The sequence below is a fragment of the Lepidothrix coronata genome, unplaced genomic scaffold (genome assembly GCF_001604755.1).
Source record: "Lepidothrix coronata isolate B3197 unplaced genomic scaffold, Lepidothrix_coronata-1.0 Scaffold73, whole genome shotgun sequence".
NCBI classification, from domain to species: Eukaryota; Metazoa; Chordata; class Aves; order Passeriformes; family Pipridae; genus Lepidothrix; species Lepidothrix coronata.
In genome coordinates, this window is record NW_016690253.1 from 2,743,981 (window position 1) to 2,756,644 (window position 12,664).

The following is a 12,664-nucleotide window of genomic DNA, read 5'->3' on the forward strand; positions in this document are numbered from 1 at the left end:
GCATCAGTGCTGTCCCATGGGGCTGGTCTCCCACACTGCCACAGTGGGCAGCTGGGACAAGCACAGACCAGTGGGCCATGGGGGGCATCCCCAGAGCCACCGAGGAGGGGGGACACCCTCACCACTCCCCCTTGCACCCAAACTTCTCATTTTCTTTTGCAAAAGCCTTTTCCCCCAAGAGCCCTGAGGGGGCCGTGGGGCAGCTGTGCCCAGGCAGCCGCCGGGCACCCGGGAGCTGGCAGCCAAGGGGTGCTGGGGGGGCCGGGGGAGGGCGGGGTCCGGTCCCTTTAAGGGGGGTGGCTGTCACTCAGAGAGCCCTTTTCTTTGCTGGAGAGCGGGACAGGCACCCAGAGGGGGGAATTCAGGGCGTGGGACCGCCAGGCAGGCGAGGGCTCTGCAGACAGCACCGAAGCAGCCGAGCGGGCGGTCGGGGCAGTTCACCAAGTCCAGCACCATGGGTGAGTATGGGGTGAGGGTGGCAGCCACCCGGGGGGCTGTCACTGATGGCCCTGGGGACCCTATCCCTAAGCCAAGCCCTCTGAAACTTTCCTCTGGCACCAGTGAGGTCCTGGTGACCCCGGTGTGGCCGTGCCGGCCATGGGAGCTGCTCAGGGGGGATGCCTTGGGGTGGCAGGGATGGCGTTTTCTTTCTTTCCCAAAGCAGTTTTCTGTCCCCCGTGTGCTTGTGAGCTGTCTGTGGGGACAGATGCCATTCCCACAGCTTGTCCCACCCAAGCCCTCAGCTCATGGGTTGGAGAGATGAGAGCTCCTGCCTGGGGGCTGGCAGGAGCTGGGAGGTCCAGGCAGGGCCCTGAGACCTGTCGCAGCTCGTGCCACTTGTATGCCAGCAGCCTCGGGAAAACGGAGACACTCCTTGTGCCTCAGTTTCCCTACTGATACAGCAGAGCTAATACTCACCAGCGTACCCCCGGGACATTGGGGCTGCCCTGTTCCCAGGGGTGCCTTGTGCTCCTGGCACGCTGCCTCCTCCTCCTGCCTGCAGCACATTGTTTGGTGCTGGCAGCAGCTGAGCCTGTGTACAAGACTCAGGACTGTGCGGCACAAGGGCTCTTTCTCTCCTCCTTTGCCCTCCCTAGGCATCCCCAGTGCAGCTTCCCAAAGCCCAAGGGGCTGTGGCAAGAGCCTGTCAGGCACTGTTGCATCCCGGGACTCGCAGTCTCCTGGGAATGGAGCCGTTCCCTGTGCTCCAGCACAGGCACCTGCCATACCACTTCCCAGGTGGCTAAAAATAAAAGTAGGAAAGGCAGGCTTGGCCCAGCACCCTGCTGGGTGCACAGGGCCGTCCCTGTGGGTCCCAGAGAGGTTTAGGAGCAGCTCTGGCCAGGCTGAGTGGGGCCCCCCCTGGAGCTGCTTCGTCCAAGGCAAACAAGAGGGAGGGGTCCCAGCACTCCCCTATAGCGCTGCCTTTGTTCCCTGTTTGCTCTTGGCATGGGGCAGCCACTGGGGTGGCAGTGCCAGGACAATCCCCCATTGTCCTCTGTGCCACTGCGCAACCTTGCTCCCAGTGGGGAGGGGACAACGCTGCTGGCCAGGACCCCATGGCTTCCTTGTCCTTTGAGGGAGGAGATAAGCACTGTGGGATTCGTGGAGGGAGCGTGGGTTTGGCGTGGGTGCCTTCTTGGCATTCAAGGCAGAAATGCTATGGCCAGATGGGATGTGCACAGGCAGCCACTGTGCCCTGGGCAGTGAGGTGCCAGAGCCCACATCTTGGGGAAGGAGAGCAGCTTCCCTGCACACAGCCAGGGCAGCAGGTTGTCCCAGCTTAGCTGAGGCCAAACTGATGCTCTGGACCTAGATGCCAGTGGCTGCAAACCCACCTGGCTGCCTGTCCCCAAAGCAGGAAGGACAGTGGCTGGCTGAGCACTCCAAACCCAGCCCACTGGGAATCTGAGCTAACCCTCCTGCATGTTAGAGCCCTGATGTGCAGAAGGAGCAGGTGCCCATGGCCCTGCTGCTGAAGAAAAACAACATTTAAGCAATCCAAGCAGCACGCTGGCATGTGTCCTCGCTTTCCCTCCCCACACACAGGTCCTGGAGGACTAAATCTATTACACAAGTGCTGTCATTGACTGCCACAGCTCCTCTCTATAAGCACATCTGCCCACACAAAGGGGCTGCTGCAGCCCCGGCTGCCCGCAGGGTGCCAGGCGAGGGGACAAGTGCAGCCCAGTGTGCCACCTGGAATCCTGGAGAGCTCGGGGTGCATGCTGGCTCCTGCTGGGCTGTCCCAGACTGTGCCACATTGCTGGATCTCCACTGAGGTTTGCCTCTGTGGAGGTGCTGGGCTCCCCTTCATCTCTGATGGCAAAAGAACGTTGCAGGCAGCTGGCATGGCCGCTGGGCTGTGCCGGCAGTGGGGAGCCCATTAGCAGCTTGTTTGCCAGGTCCCACTGGCATTACACTGTATCACGCTCTATTTCCATCTCATTTCTCACGGGTCAGCATGGCTGGCTCGCCTTGGCCCCTCACAGCCCCACGCTGCCATCACCCCCATCCCCAGGCACCCTTGGGTGGGCTCCTGCATGCTACTTAAAGAGCTCTCAGGGAACCTGCTGGGTTTGGCTCCCCAGCACCATGAGGAATCATTTCTGGGTTTTCCTTTAATGTGCTTCCCTCTTCCTGCCAGGTACCTTTCTGCCCTGAGCTTGCCTACCCCTGAGCTGTAGGCTCCAAGCAAGCCTCATCCCGGCAGTCTCGTCCCACCTCCCTTCTTTTCTCCATAGGTTTACTGGAGTGCTGTGCCAGATGTCTCATCGGGGCACCCTTTGCTTCGCTGGTTGCCACTGGCTTGTGCTTCTTTGGGGTAGCGCTGTTTTGTGGCTGTGGGCACGAAGCCCTCACAGGCACTGAGCAGCTCATCGAGACCTACTTCTCCAAAAACTTCCAGGACTATGAGTATCTCATCGACATGTAAGTACCCTGCTGCAGGGCATCTCCCTCACACCGGAGCCCCTCGTATCTTTGTCTTGTTCTTTGCCAGCACGGGGTGTCCAGCTGGGCTGGCCAGGGCAATGGTGTCACCAAGTGACATGGAGACCCCAAGCTGCCTTTGCCATGTGCCGGTGCCACAGCTCCATGGCAGGGTTCAGTGGCCACTTGTTTTCACTTCGTGCCATTTTTTATCTGACCCTCGCTAGGTGCCCTGGGTAGAGCTGGACCTCTGCACCGGGTAGGTATGGAGGGTATGAGGGAGCTGGTGGCAGCCCACAGCCTTGCTCGCCACAGCTTTGCCCCAGCTTGCTCCTCTTGTAGCTTCACCCTCCGTTTTGATCCCCCTGGGGCGGTGTGGGGAGGGGTAAGTCACAGTGGCCACGCAGGGCTGAGCTCTCCATCACCTGAACATCCCTGCCCACTCCTCTCCCTGGCAGCATCCATGGTTTTCAGTACTTCATCTATGGCACAGCCTCCTTCTTCTTCCTCTATGGATCCCTGCTGCTGGCCGAAGGCTTCTACACTACCGGCGCCGTCCGGCAAATCTTTGGGGACTACAGGACCACCATCTGCGGCAAGGGCCTCAGCGCTACGGTAACTGGGGGCCCGAAAGGGAGGGGAGCGCGAGGCCCCCAGCGAGCTCACTCGTGGCAGCGGGTGTGTCAGTGTTTGGGAAAGTGGCTAGGACATCCTGACAAGGTGATCTTAACTGGGGTTTGACACCCCTTCGCGCGCCCCAGCGGGTTCGCCATGCTCGGCGTGGCCAAAGGGCAGGAGACTGGGGCCGTCCGGGTTTTGGGGTATCCCAAAGGGAAGCGCAGCCCAGTCGCCCTCCCCCAGGCCTGCCGTGGCCCCTGGGGACCAAAGCAGCCCAAATGGCCCGTTTAGTCAAATCGCTTCATGCTTAAGCATTGGCAGGGAGGGCCGTGTGCATCCCTGCAGTGCTTGGCAGCCCAAAGCTCTATGGCACCTGGTACCCCTGGGATCATCCTCTCCACTGAGCTTGGGAACCATGACAAAGTGCTGGCAAAGGGACCTTGTGGCCTGGGGGAGCGGAGGGGCATGGCTGTGGTTCCCTCGGGGGCTGGTTGGGGTGGCACCATGGAGGGAGGGCAGGAGAGCTACATTGACACGCCAAGGCAGTTTTGCAGCTGCCCCCCCGCAGGGACCAAACCCTGCTTGGCCGTGGCCACGGTTATCCCTCCCCCCACCAAAAGTGGCGGCCATCCTGCTGCCGCTGGTCACCCCCATGCACACGTAGCTGGGCGTGGATCCGGGACTGGCACTGTCCCCGTGAGCCACAGGAGCTCCCGGCTGGGGCTGCTGCCCTGTGCTGGCTGCCTGGGGACACGCTGGGTTTGGCAGAGCTGGATGCAGCAGCATCGCAGTCCCACACCTGCCCCACACCCTCCCCTGCCTGGGGAACCTCGCGCTCCCCTGTCCATGTCCCTGGACCCTCGGTAACCACGGCTCTGCCCCGGTTTGTCCTGCCCCTTGCAGTTTGTGGGCATTACCTATGTCCTGACCATCATCTGGCTCCTGGTCTTCGCCTGCTCTGCGGTGCCCGTCTACATCTATTTTAACACTTGGACCACCTGCCAGTCCATTGCCAACCCCACCAAGACCACGGCCAGCATTGGCACCCTGTGTGCCGATGCCAGGATGTACGGTGAGTGCCGGGTTCACCACCCAGGAGCCAGGGCTCAGGGTGGAGGAGAGGGGATGGAGGAGAGGGCCCAGGCACAGTAGGCTGGGATAAAGCAGGGCAAGTGCTTAAGAGCCCTGAAACACCAGGGTGTGCATGACACACGTGGGTGTGGGAAGCTGAGCAAGGAAGCCAGCTGGCAGCTGTGCCCAGCTCACCTGGCTCCCACATCTCTCCAGGTGTCCTCCCCTGGAATGCTTTCCCTGGCAAGGTGTGTGGCACCAACCTGCTCTCCATCTGCAAGACCAGCGAGGTAAGTGGTTCCTGCCGTTCCATGTGTGTTGCCCTCAGTTGCCCTGGCCTGCCCAGGCAGCACATGGACCCTGGGAGCTCACTCCTCTCTTCCCTTGCAGTTCCAGATGACTTTCCACCTCTTCATTGCAGCCTTTGTGGGGGCAGCTGCCACGCTGGTCTCACTGGTGAGTCAGTGCTCCCCTTGCCCAGCCGTTCTCATCCGCCTGGCACGGAAGTGGGGGCAAAGGACAGCAGAGGTGGTGGGCATGGATGGGACAGAGCCTGTGCTCGTGTCATTTTCTGGCACGTAAGTGCAGATGGTGAACTGAGGCCGTAAGAAGGTGGAGGTGGCTGCTGGAGGGGATCTGGAGAGGCTTTAGGAGAGCTACAGGGAGATGTCCTGCTGCCAATGCACTGAGTCCCCTGCCTTTCCCCAGCTCTCCTCTCGCTTTACGCCGGCGAAAGGACACTGCGGTGTCCTGATGGTGCAGTGGGGCCATGGGGCTCTGCAGGGTGCTGCCCTGTTGGGGTGTGGGGCTGGGGGACGCCCCCTCGCTCACTCTCTTCCCACCCACAGCTCACCTTCATCATCGCCGCCACCTACAACTTCGCAGTCCTCAAGCTGATGGGCCGAGGCACCAAGTTCTAGCCCGCGCGGCGGAGCACAGCCAGACCAAGCGCCCTTCTTTTCTCTAACCCCGAGGCTTTAACACTGCAGCCACCTGACACCAGGTCTCCTGCCTTAACTCTGCCTTCGCTGATGACTCCCCTCCTCTTCCTCCCTCGCATCCATCGTGCTGAGCGTGACCAGGAAGGAGAGCTTCCCACCAATGGACACCTCTTCATGCACTTTTCTCTCTTTGCTCATCCGTAACCGGTTCGCTCTAGAGCCAAGCCCGTCAAAACCAGCCAGAGAAGAGGAGGGACTTACTCCAGTGTCCTGATTGTTGCCTAGGGATGAGCAAACGCCTTCATGCTCCTGGGAGGAAGAAATCCATGTAGGTTGCTCCGTGAGTAGCAAGAGGCTACCCAGAGAGAAAAGGAAGTTGGCCCAGTCCTGGTACCATTGCTAGAGACTCTCCTGGAGCTGTCTGCTGTCACCACCCATGGATGGAGAATAAGAGAAGGATTTTTTTTTTTCCTTAGCAGAGAGAGATGAATTTAACCTAAATTGCCTGCTGCAGCCAAGGCAAAGGGAGTTCAGGGCAAGGATCTTCCCAGTGTGGAGAAGAGAGTGCTGACCCCAATGCCGATAAAGCCCTAACCCAGCTGCCCCTATTAAAGCCTAAAGGAATTTGGTGTCTCTGTAGACAAAGGGGGACTCTTGGCTTTACCCTCCAGGCAGCAGAGAGGCAGCAAATAGGTTTGACTGAAAGGGGACATCTCTGCAGCAAGCCCTGGGAGTGTAGAGCCAGAGCCATCCCTCCGTAGGCAGGGGATAACCCTCAGGACCGCGTGCCCTGCCCTGCCCTGCCAGTGCCGCGCTCGCCGCACGCTCTCGGCCCTTCACAATGGTGCTCTTCTCTGGGGTGATGTCTGCTTCTCTAACCTCCACTGCACCGGAGAGCTTCCTCTGCTTCTCACCCACGTCAGACGTAACCGTCCCTCACTCTGTCCCCTTCGTCCCCTCACCCTCTTTTCCTACAAGTCAGTACAGGTGTCTGGTGACTACCAGGGTGGGAGGGACTGGCGGCATCTCTCTTCCAGGTGAAACCCGTGGAGGAATTGAGGAGGGAAGGAAAGGTGGTGGTTTGGGGCAGAAACACAGCCAGTCTCTGCAATCCAGATCCTTTCTGGTGCCAGTTCAGTCTTTCCCTGTGGAGTGGGGCAGCAGGGCAAGGGGTTTGGTGGAGGTGGCCTCTCCTCCATGACTGTTCTCCAGCTGGAGGAAAGCCCTCTGGCTGGGTAGCATGGCTCCAGCCAGACCTGCCAAAATGCTGCTTCCACTCCTCCCCCAACAACTGGTATTTTGATTTGCTCTTCCCTGCCTCTCCTTAATGCTAATCTTTGTGTTTATTTATTGGAGAAACTACTTTCAGTGGCAGACTGTAGCTCCATCTTGCATGGATTTCTTTTTTTTTTTTTTCCTGTGTCTGTATTATTGTGATATATTTTTTAAGTGCTGGTTTCAGCAGGGGCAAGGATAAAGAGGCAGATCTGCTGAGCAGTGAATTTGAAGGATCCTTGCCGCCGGGAATGCTGAAATAGGTTGGCCAGGCTACCAACGCACATGGGATGGGGAGGGGGGAGATGCCAGGACGGGGTGGCAGGGTGGGGAGAAACCAGTCAAGATCTGGAAATTCACATCAACGCTATCTCTCTTGGGGTTTGCTGGGGTTTTATTTGATATCCATTTAACAAAAAATAACCAGATCCTCCTTCCCACTCTTTGCCCCAGACCCCACACAAGCACACACACACGCACACACACAGACAAACACACGGGCAAAAAGAGTTAACTGAAAGTGTTTCCTTCATTTCTGATCTAGAATTTCAACTTCTTAACAAGCAATAAAAAGGAGCAAGTTTTTAGAGACTTATCTTACAAGATGTATTTTATAAAAATTAAAGAAAATAAATTAAAATTAAGAACATTCTGAACAAGGTATACGTCTGCCTGTCCGTTTGTTGTGCTGGCTTTCCCAACCCCACCCTGCCCACAGCCAAAAAAAAAAAACAAGCAGAGAAGGGGAGGCTGCAGAGGAGAAGGGCTCAGAGGAGCAGCACTCTTCAGCCCCACTGCTGGCCAGCGGTCCCTTCAGGAGTTAATCAACTCACTCCAGTCATAAGGTTCATAACCCTGACTTCAAAATCTTTGTTCCCAGCTGGGGAGCCCTTAAAACCTCTATTTCTCTTCCAGCCACCCAGAGGAAATCTGGTGTCTTGTAGCAGCCACTTGATTGTGTTTGTTGATGTGCTGCTGCCCTTTAATACTCAGCCCACATGGTGACAGCCTCTGTCATGTCTCCTTACGCAGCAGCTACAGCACAACCACAGCAAAATCAACCTGCACGGCTCAAGCTGCAACATGTTCGGGACAAGCGTGTCCAGAGCCACACAGAGTGTGCAATTCCCTCACTTGTAGAGAGTCTTGTGTGGAGTGGGATGGTCCTGGTTAAGCACAAGGGCACACTGGACTGTCACAGGGCCCTATGTGTCCAGCCTCTTGCTGCAGGATTGTTAACAGTGTGCTGGTGCGTGGGATGGCTGCTGCCTTTCTGCCCCGATCAGACACATGCTGCTCTTAGGTGAATGTTTCCACAGCAGCTGCTCAAAAATTATTGATTCAGATGTTGCTTCTCTTGGAGATTCTCCCCAGGAGCTGTGCAGGGAGAGAGGCCACAGAAGGATGCTCCCAGCCCCACGCTAAGACCCCTGGACCACTCCAGTTTGCAGCAGGTCTGTCTGAAAGGCAGATTTCAGGCACAGCCAAGTGCCCAGGAGCAGCAGAGTGGGCTGGGAGCTGTCAGGCTGATCCTTACCCACGGCCAGGACCTTCGCTGCTCTTCCTAAGTGGGACTCAAGCCCAAATCCCACCCTTCCCTCTCTCCCTTGGCTTCAGCCCCCTGCAGGCAGGCAGCAGTTTCCCATGCATCCTGACCAGGAGAGGTTTAGCTCATGGGTTGCTGCTGCCCCAGCTCAGTGGCACAGCTGTGCCTGCACCTCAGCCTTGCCCCAGCTCACAGAAACCCGTGGGGCTGCAGCCAGCATCAACAGGGCCCTTTGTTCCCGGCGTTCCCAGATGCCACCACCCTCCTCTCCTCATGCTGAAAGGGCCCTGTGTGTACACAATCAGCCACTGGGCAGGAGCGAGCTGGGGAACAAAACACCATCTCTTTCCCCTGGCGTAGACTGGTGCCCACCCCGGCCGTGGTGAGGGCTGGGGACAGCAGTGCGAGGTGGTGTGTGAAAGCACGGCCAGGGTGCCGGGCAAGTCCCGGGGCTGAAGGACACATGCAGCCTCCTCAGGTGTGCCCTTGGCTGTGCACGGCTGCCACCCGCCCTGGGCACATGGGTCCTGCCCTTACAGCTCCTTTCCTGGGCACACAGTGCTCTCCAGGAACTGGCTGAGAAAAGACAGGGAATAAATAAACTCTGATTCGTACCAAAGCACATCTCTGTAAAGCCCATCAGGAGAATTCCCAGGAGGAGTCTAGTGGCTGAACTGTGGCTGCACTTTGCTCCCACAAAGGCTGGACCAGAGAAGGGGACCCTGGAGCAGGTCCCATGGGCTGCAAAAGGGCAAGGTGACTCCCACCCCTCCATCCTGTGCTCGGCCGCTCCGGGAGATGGCCCTGCGCGCCCCTGGGAGAGGAGAGGAAAGGGGAGAGAAGGGGAGGGCGGCAGCCAGGGGTGTTGGTGATGACCATGGGTCCCCAGCCCTCCCCAGGGGCGAAAGGCCGCCGGGCTGATGCTCCTGCCGGCCGCCCCCGCATCTCCCGTCCTGCGGCCCCGCATCCCCGGTCCTGAGGCTCCTCCCTGCGGCCGCCGGACGCAGAGGCGGCTGCCCGGGCAGGGGACAAGGCGGGGACGAGCCCCTGTTCCCCCCGCGGCCCCGATCCCCCTCCCTGCCCTGCCCGGCCCCCGCGGCGGCTGACAGTGCTCCCCGGGGACCCCTCTCTTGAGCCTCGGGAGCCCACCGGGACACACCAGAAACATCACCGGCGGCTCCCTCCAGAGCCTTTCTCTACAGTGGGCTCGGACCTGCACAGCTCTCAGCATGGGAACAGTACATAAAAGCTACTCTGGACATCCAGCCACAGCCATTCCTAGCCCTGACCACAGAGCACATTCCTCTGAGGCCACACAGGCAGGTACTGTCTCCTGTCTTGCCCTCTTAGCAAGGGCTTGGGCTCAGCCCTGGAAAGGTGGTGTGGGATGAGCAGGAAGGCTCAGGGAAAGGGGGCAGTGCTGGAGGCAAACCCAGGGCTGCCCTGGCTCAGCCCTGCATCCTTCCACCTGCACTGACACTTGGCAGAGGGGACAGAGGGCACAGCGGGCACAGCAGCCAGGGCAGGGCACACTCAGGCTGCTCCTCAGGGCAGCTCCCCCAGCCTGGTCCTGACTTCAGTTCAGGCAGGGAAAGGGCTGTGAGGGGTGAGCTGTGCCAGGCAAGCAGTCCTGCCTGCCAGAACCATGGTGTGGTACTGTCACCTCCCTGCCCTGGAGGAAGTCCTCACCTGCCACTTCTCAGGCACCCAGCTGCTTTCTCTCCATCTCTGGGCACAGTCTGGCTATACCAGGGAATTGAATGAATACCAGGAGGGAATAGCTGCTGGGAAGTCATAGAATCATAGAATGGTAGAACTGCCTGGGTTGGAGGGGACCTTAAAGATCACCTGGTCCCAACTCCCCTGCCACAGGCAGGGGCAGCTTCTACTAGACCAGGTTGCTCAGAGCTCCATCCAGTCTGAACTTGAACACTTCCAGGCACAAGGCACCCACAGCTTCTCTGTTCCAGGAGTGGAACAGCCTCACCCAAACCCCTGTGATGCTTCCAAGGCCAGAATCATCTCCCTCTGGATCCTGTTCACTGTCTGTTTTCAGCTCTCTTTTGAAATGGCCAAATTAAAGGGGCTGGAGGCCCTCAGATACTCCAGCCCACATTTTAAAAGCATGATTTCCAAGGACTTTGGACCCTCCACTGCCTCCTGGAACCGTGGATAGGCAAGACCCATGAGGAAAATAAACTAAAAGGTTCTGCCAAAAGAAACAGCAGGCACAGGCTCTGCAAACACAGAGAAAGCCTCCCAAAATAAGCAGCCACCCTGGCAGGACAGCAGACAAGAACAGTCCCCATATGCTGATTTCCTTCTTGGCATCCTATGGAAATCATGCCTGGTTACAACCCCCTGGAGCCTGAGGGATCAGTTCCAAGATCACAGGAAGAACTCAAAGGAAAGTACCGGGCTTGCTGCTGAGAGCCCAGGCTGAGAATTTAAAATGTAGTGACAGAAGGAAGCAATGTGGAAGGTTTCTGTTATGAAAGTGTTTTCTGATACACTCTTGAAAAGGCAAAACTGCTCAATGGATTCAGCTTGTGAGTTCTATTCCTTCAGCTCCTGGTCTAGCTAGGCACACTAAGGAAAAACCAACCCCTCTGATCCCTGATCCCTTAGTGACTTCTCTCTGCCAAATGCTGTAACCAACCACATCCCTCAGGAGAACAGAATAAACCAAGCAGGCAGCCTCTTCCTGATAAAACCCAAAGGCAGGTCTCTGCTGGGATGTGCATGTCCTCCCTGGGAAGAGATGCCAGAAAAGATCATATCCCAGCTTGGCATTAGCAGGGAGGTGAATCCGAGCTGGGAATGCTTCTAGGTTTTATTTTTACCACTGCTGTGGGAAAGCCTGTTAAATCTCCAGAGCCACGGCAACATGGATGCTCCTGTGTCCCCAGGCTCGGCAGGGCTGACAGGGCTGCGTGTCACCTGCACAGGGACAGCTCCTGCTGCAAGCTCTTGGTGGCTGCAATTAACTTGTACTTAAGCCCAGACAACTACTGATTTTTGGGGTGGGTTTTTTTTGGTTTCTTTTTCTACAGTGTGTCTAACAGCCATCAGGATTTTTAAAACTTGAGCTGGCAACGGGTTCCCACAGTTGTAGGAACTCCTGGAGCAGGAGATCTGTGCTGGGTACCTTGCAGATGCTCTCAGCAGCTGCTGTTAAAGCAGGAGGAGGTGAGACCTGAGGTCTGCTGGATAGGAGCTGAGGGAAAACCTTACACTGGTTCCCTTATAATGTGGCACTGTGCTCTGGGCTTGGGAGGTGGGTTTGGGACCTCCAGGGGGAGGTACCAGGGATGCCTGGAGGTATGGTCTGGCTACAAGCCCTCATCAGGAGCCCCAAATTTTTCCCCATTCATGCACAAGAGCTCACCTTGTCCTGCTGCCCTGCCCTGCTGATGGACAGGCAGGGAGAGACCTCAGCTTTACAGAAGGTCCATCCTTCAGCCCTGGTACAAACGGCGCATGGTAAAAAATGGCTCCTGCCAACAGCAAATGGAGCCCAATGCTGTTTGCAGAGGCCCAGCCCTGGGGACAGTGGACAGCAAGCACAGTGCAGTGACAGGCAGAGGGAGCCCCAGGCTAGAAAGTAAAGGGATGAGCAGGGAAAGGTGTCCAAGCCATCCAGGAGATGCGCATGTCCCTGGCACAGCAGTGGGAGCCGATGCTGCCACCTCTGAGTGGTCCCAGCCTGGCAGAGCTGTGATATCCCCCCCTTTTGAACACCTCTGCTCTTTAGGAAACTTATGAAAAGAAAACGTCTCCTGTTTCCTCATCAGCCCCCCTGGCAGGGCCAGCCAGCACAAAAGGACTGGAGCCTGTTCCAACCCTGGGCCCCTGCAGAAACCAGCTCCAGGGGAACAAGGCTGTTCAGAGATGGAAACTGGAACTGCAGGTCAGAGGCTGGGATCTTGAAGGAAATATCAAGCAATGTTAACTGAAGAAAAATCTAGAGGCCTGGGGAAGTCAGACACAGGGAAATAAACAATAACAATAACATCCTATAAAAATCTCTTGCACCAACAGAACCTTCTCCTTAAAGAACCTATTTTTCCAGAGATTGCAAGGGCTGCTCAGATAGCATTCACTCCCCATGAATACGAGTGTTCAGCCCCGTTCAGAAATCAGCCCCCTCTAAAGAACTTTGCATTAATTCTCCAGCCCCTTCCATGCACAGTTGGCCTGCAGAGAAAGGCAGGATCACCCCGGGGTCCCCCAGAGGAAATGGGGGAATTCTCATGCTCTGCATGCTCAGAGACTGCATCGT

General features: G+C 57.5%; 1 protein-coding gene across 2 annotated transcripts; it reads left to right on the plus strand.

Moving 5' to 3' along the window:
* Positions 1–323: 323 nt before the first annotated feature.
* Positions 324–7,497, plus strand: PLP1 (proteolipid protein 1). 2 transcript variants are annotated; one of them, XM_017819195.1, is made up of 7 exons: positions 324–458; positions 2,745–2,931; positions 3,390–3,651; positions 4,453–4,621; positions 4,837–4,910; positions 5,011–5,076; positions 5,469–7,497. In XM_017819195.1, exons 1-7 carry the CDS (start codon positions 455–457, stop codon positions 5,538–5,540), a joined length of 834 nt encoding a protein of 277 aa, XP_017674684.1. In that variant the 5' UTR covers positions 324–454; the 3' UTR covers positions 5,541–7,497. The 2 variants fall into 2 exon arrangements, with proteins under 2 accessions (XP_017674684.1, XP_017674685.1); XM_017819196.1 differs by having other exon boundaries at positions 3,390–3,546.
* Positions 7,498–12,664: the final 5,167 nt, after the last annotated feature.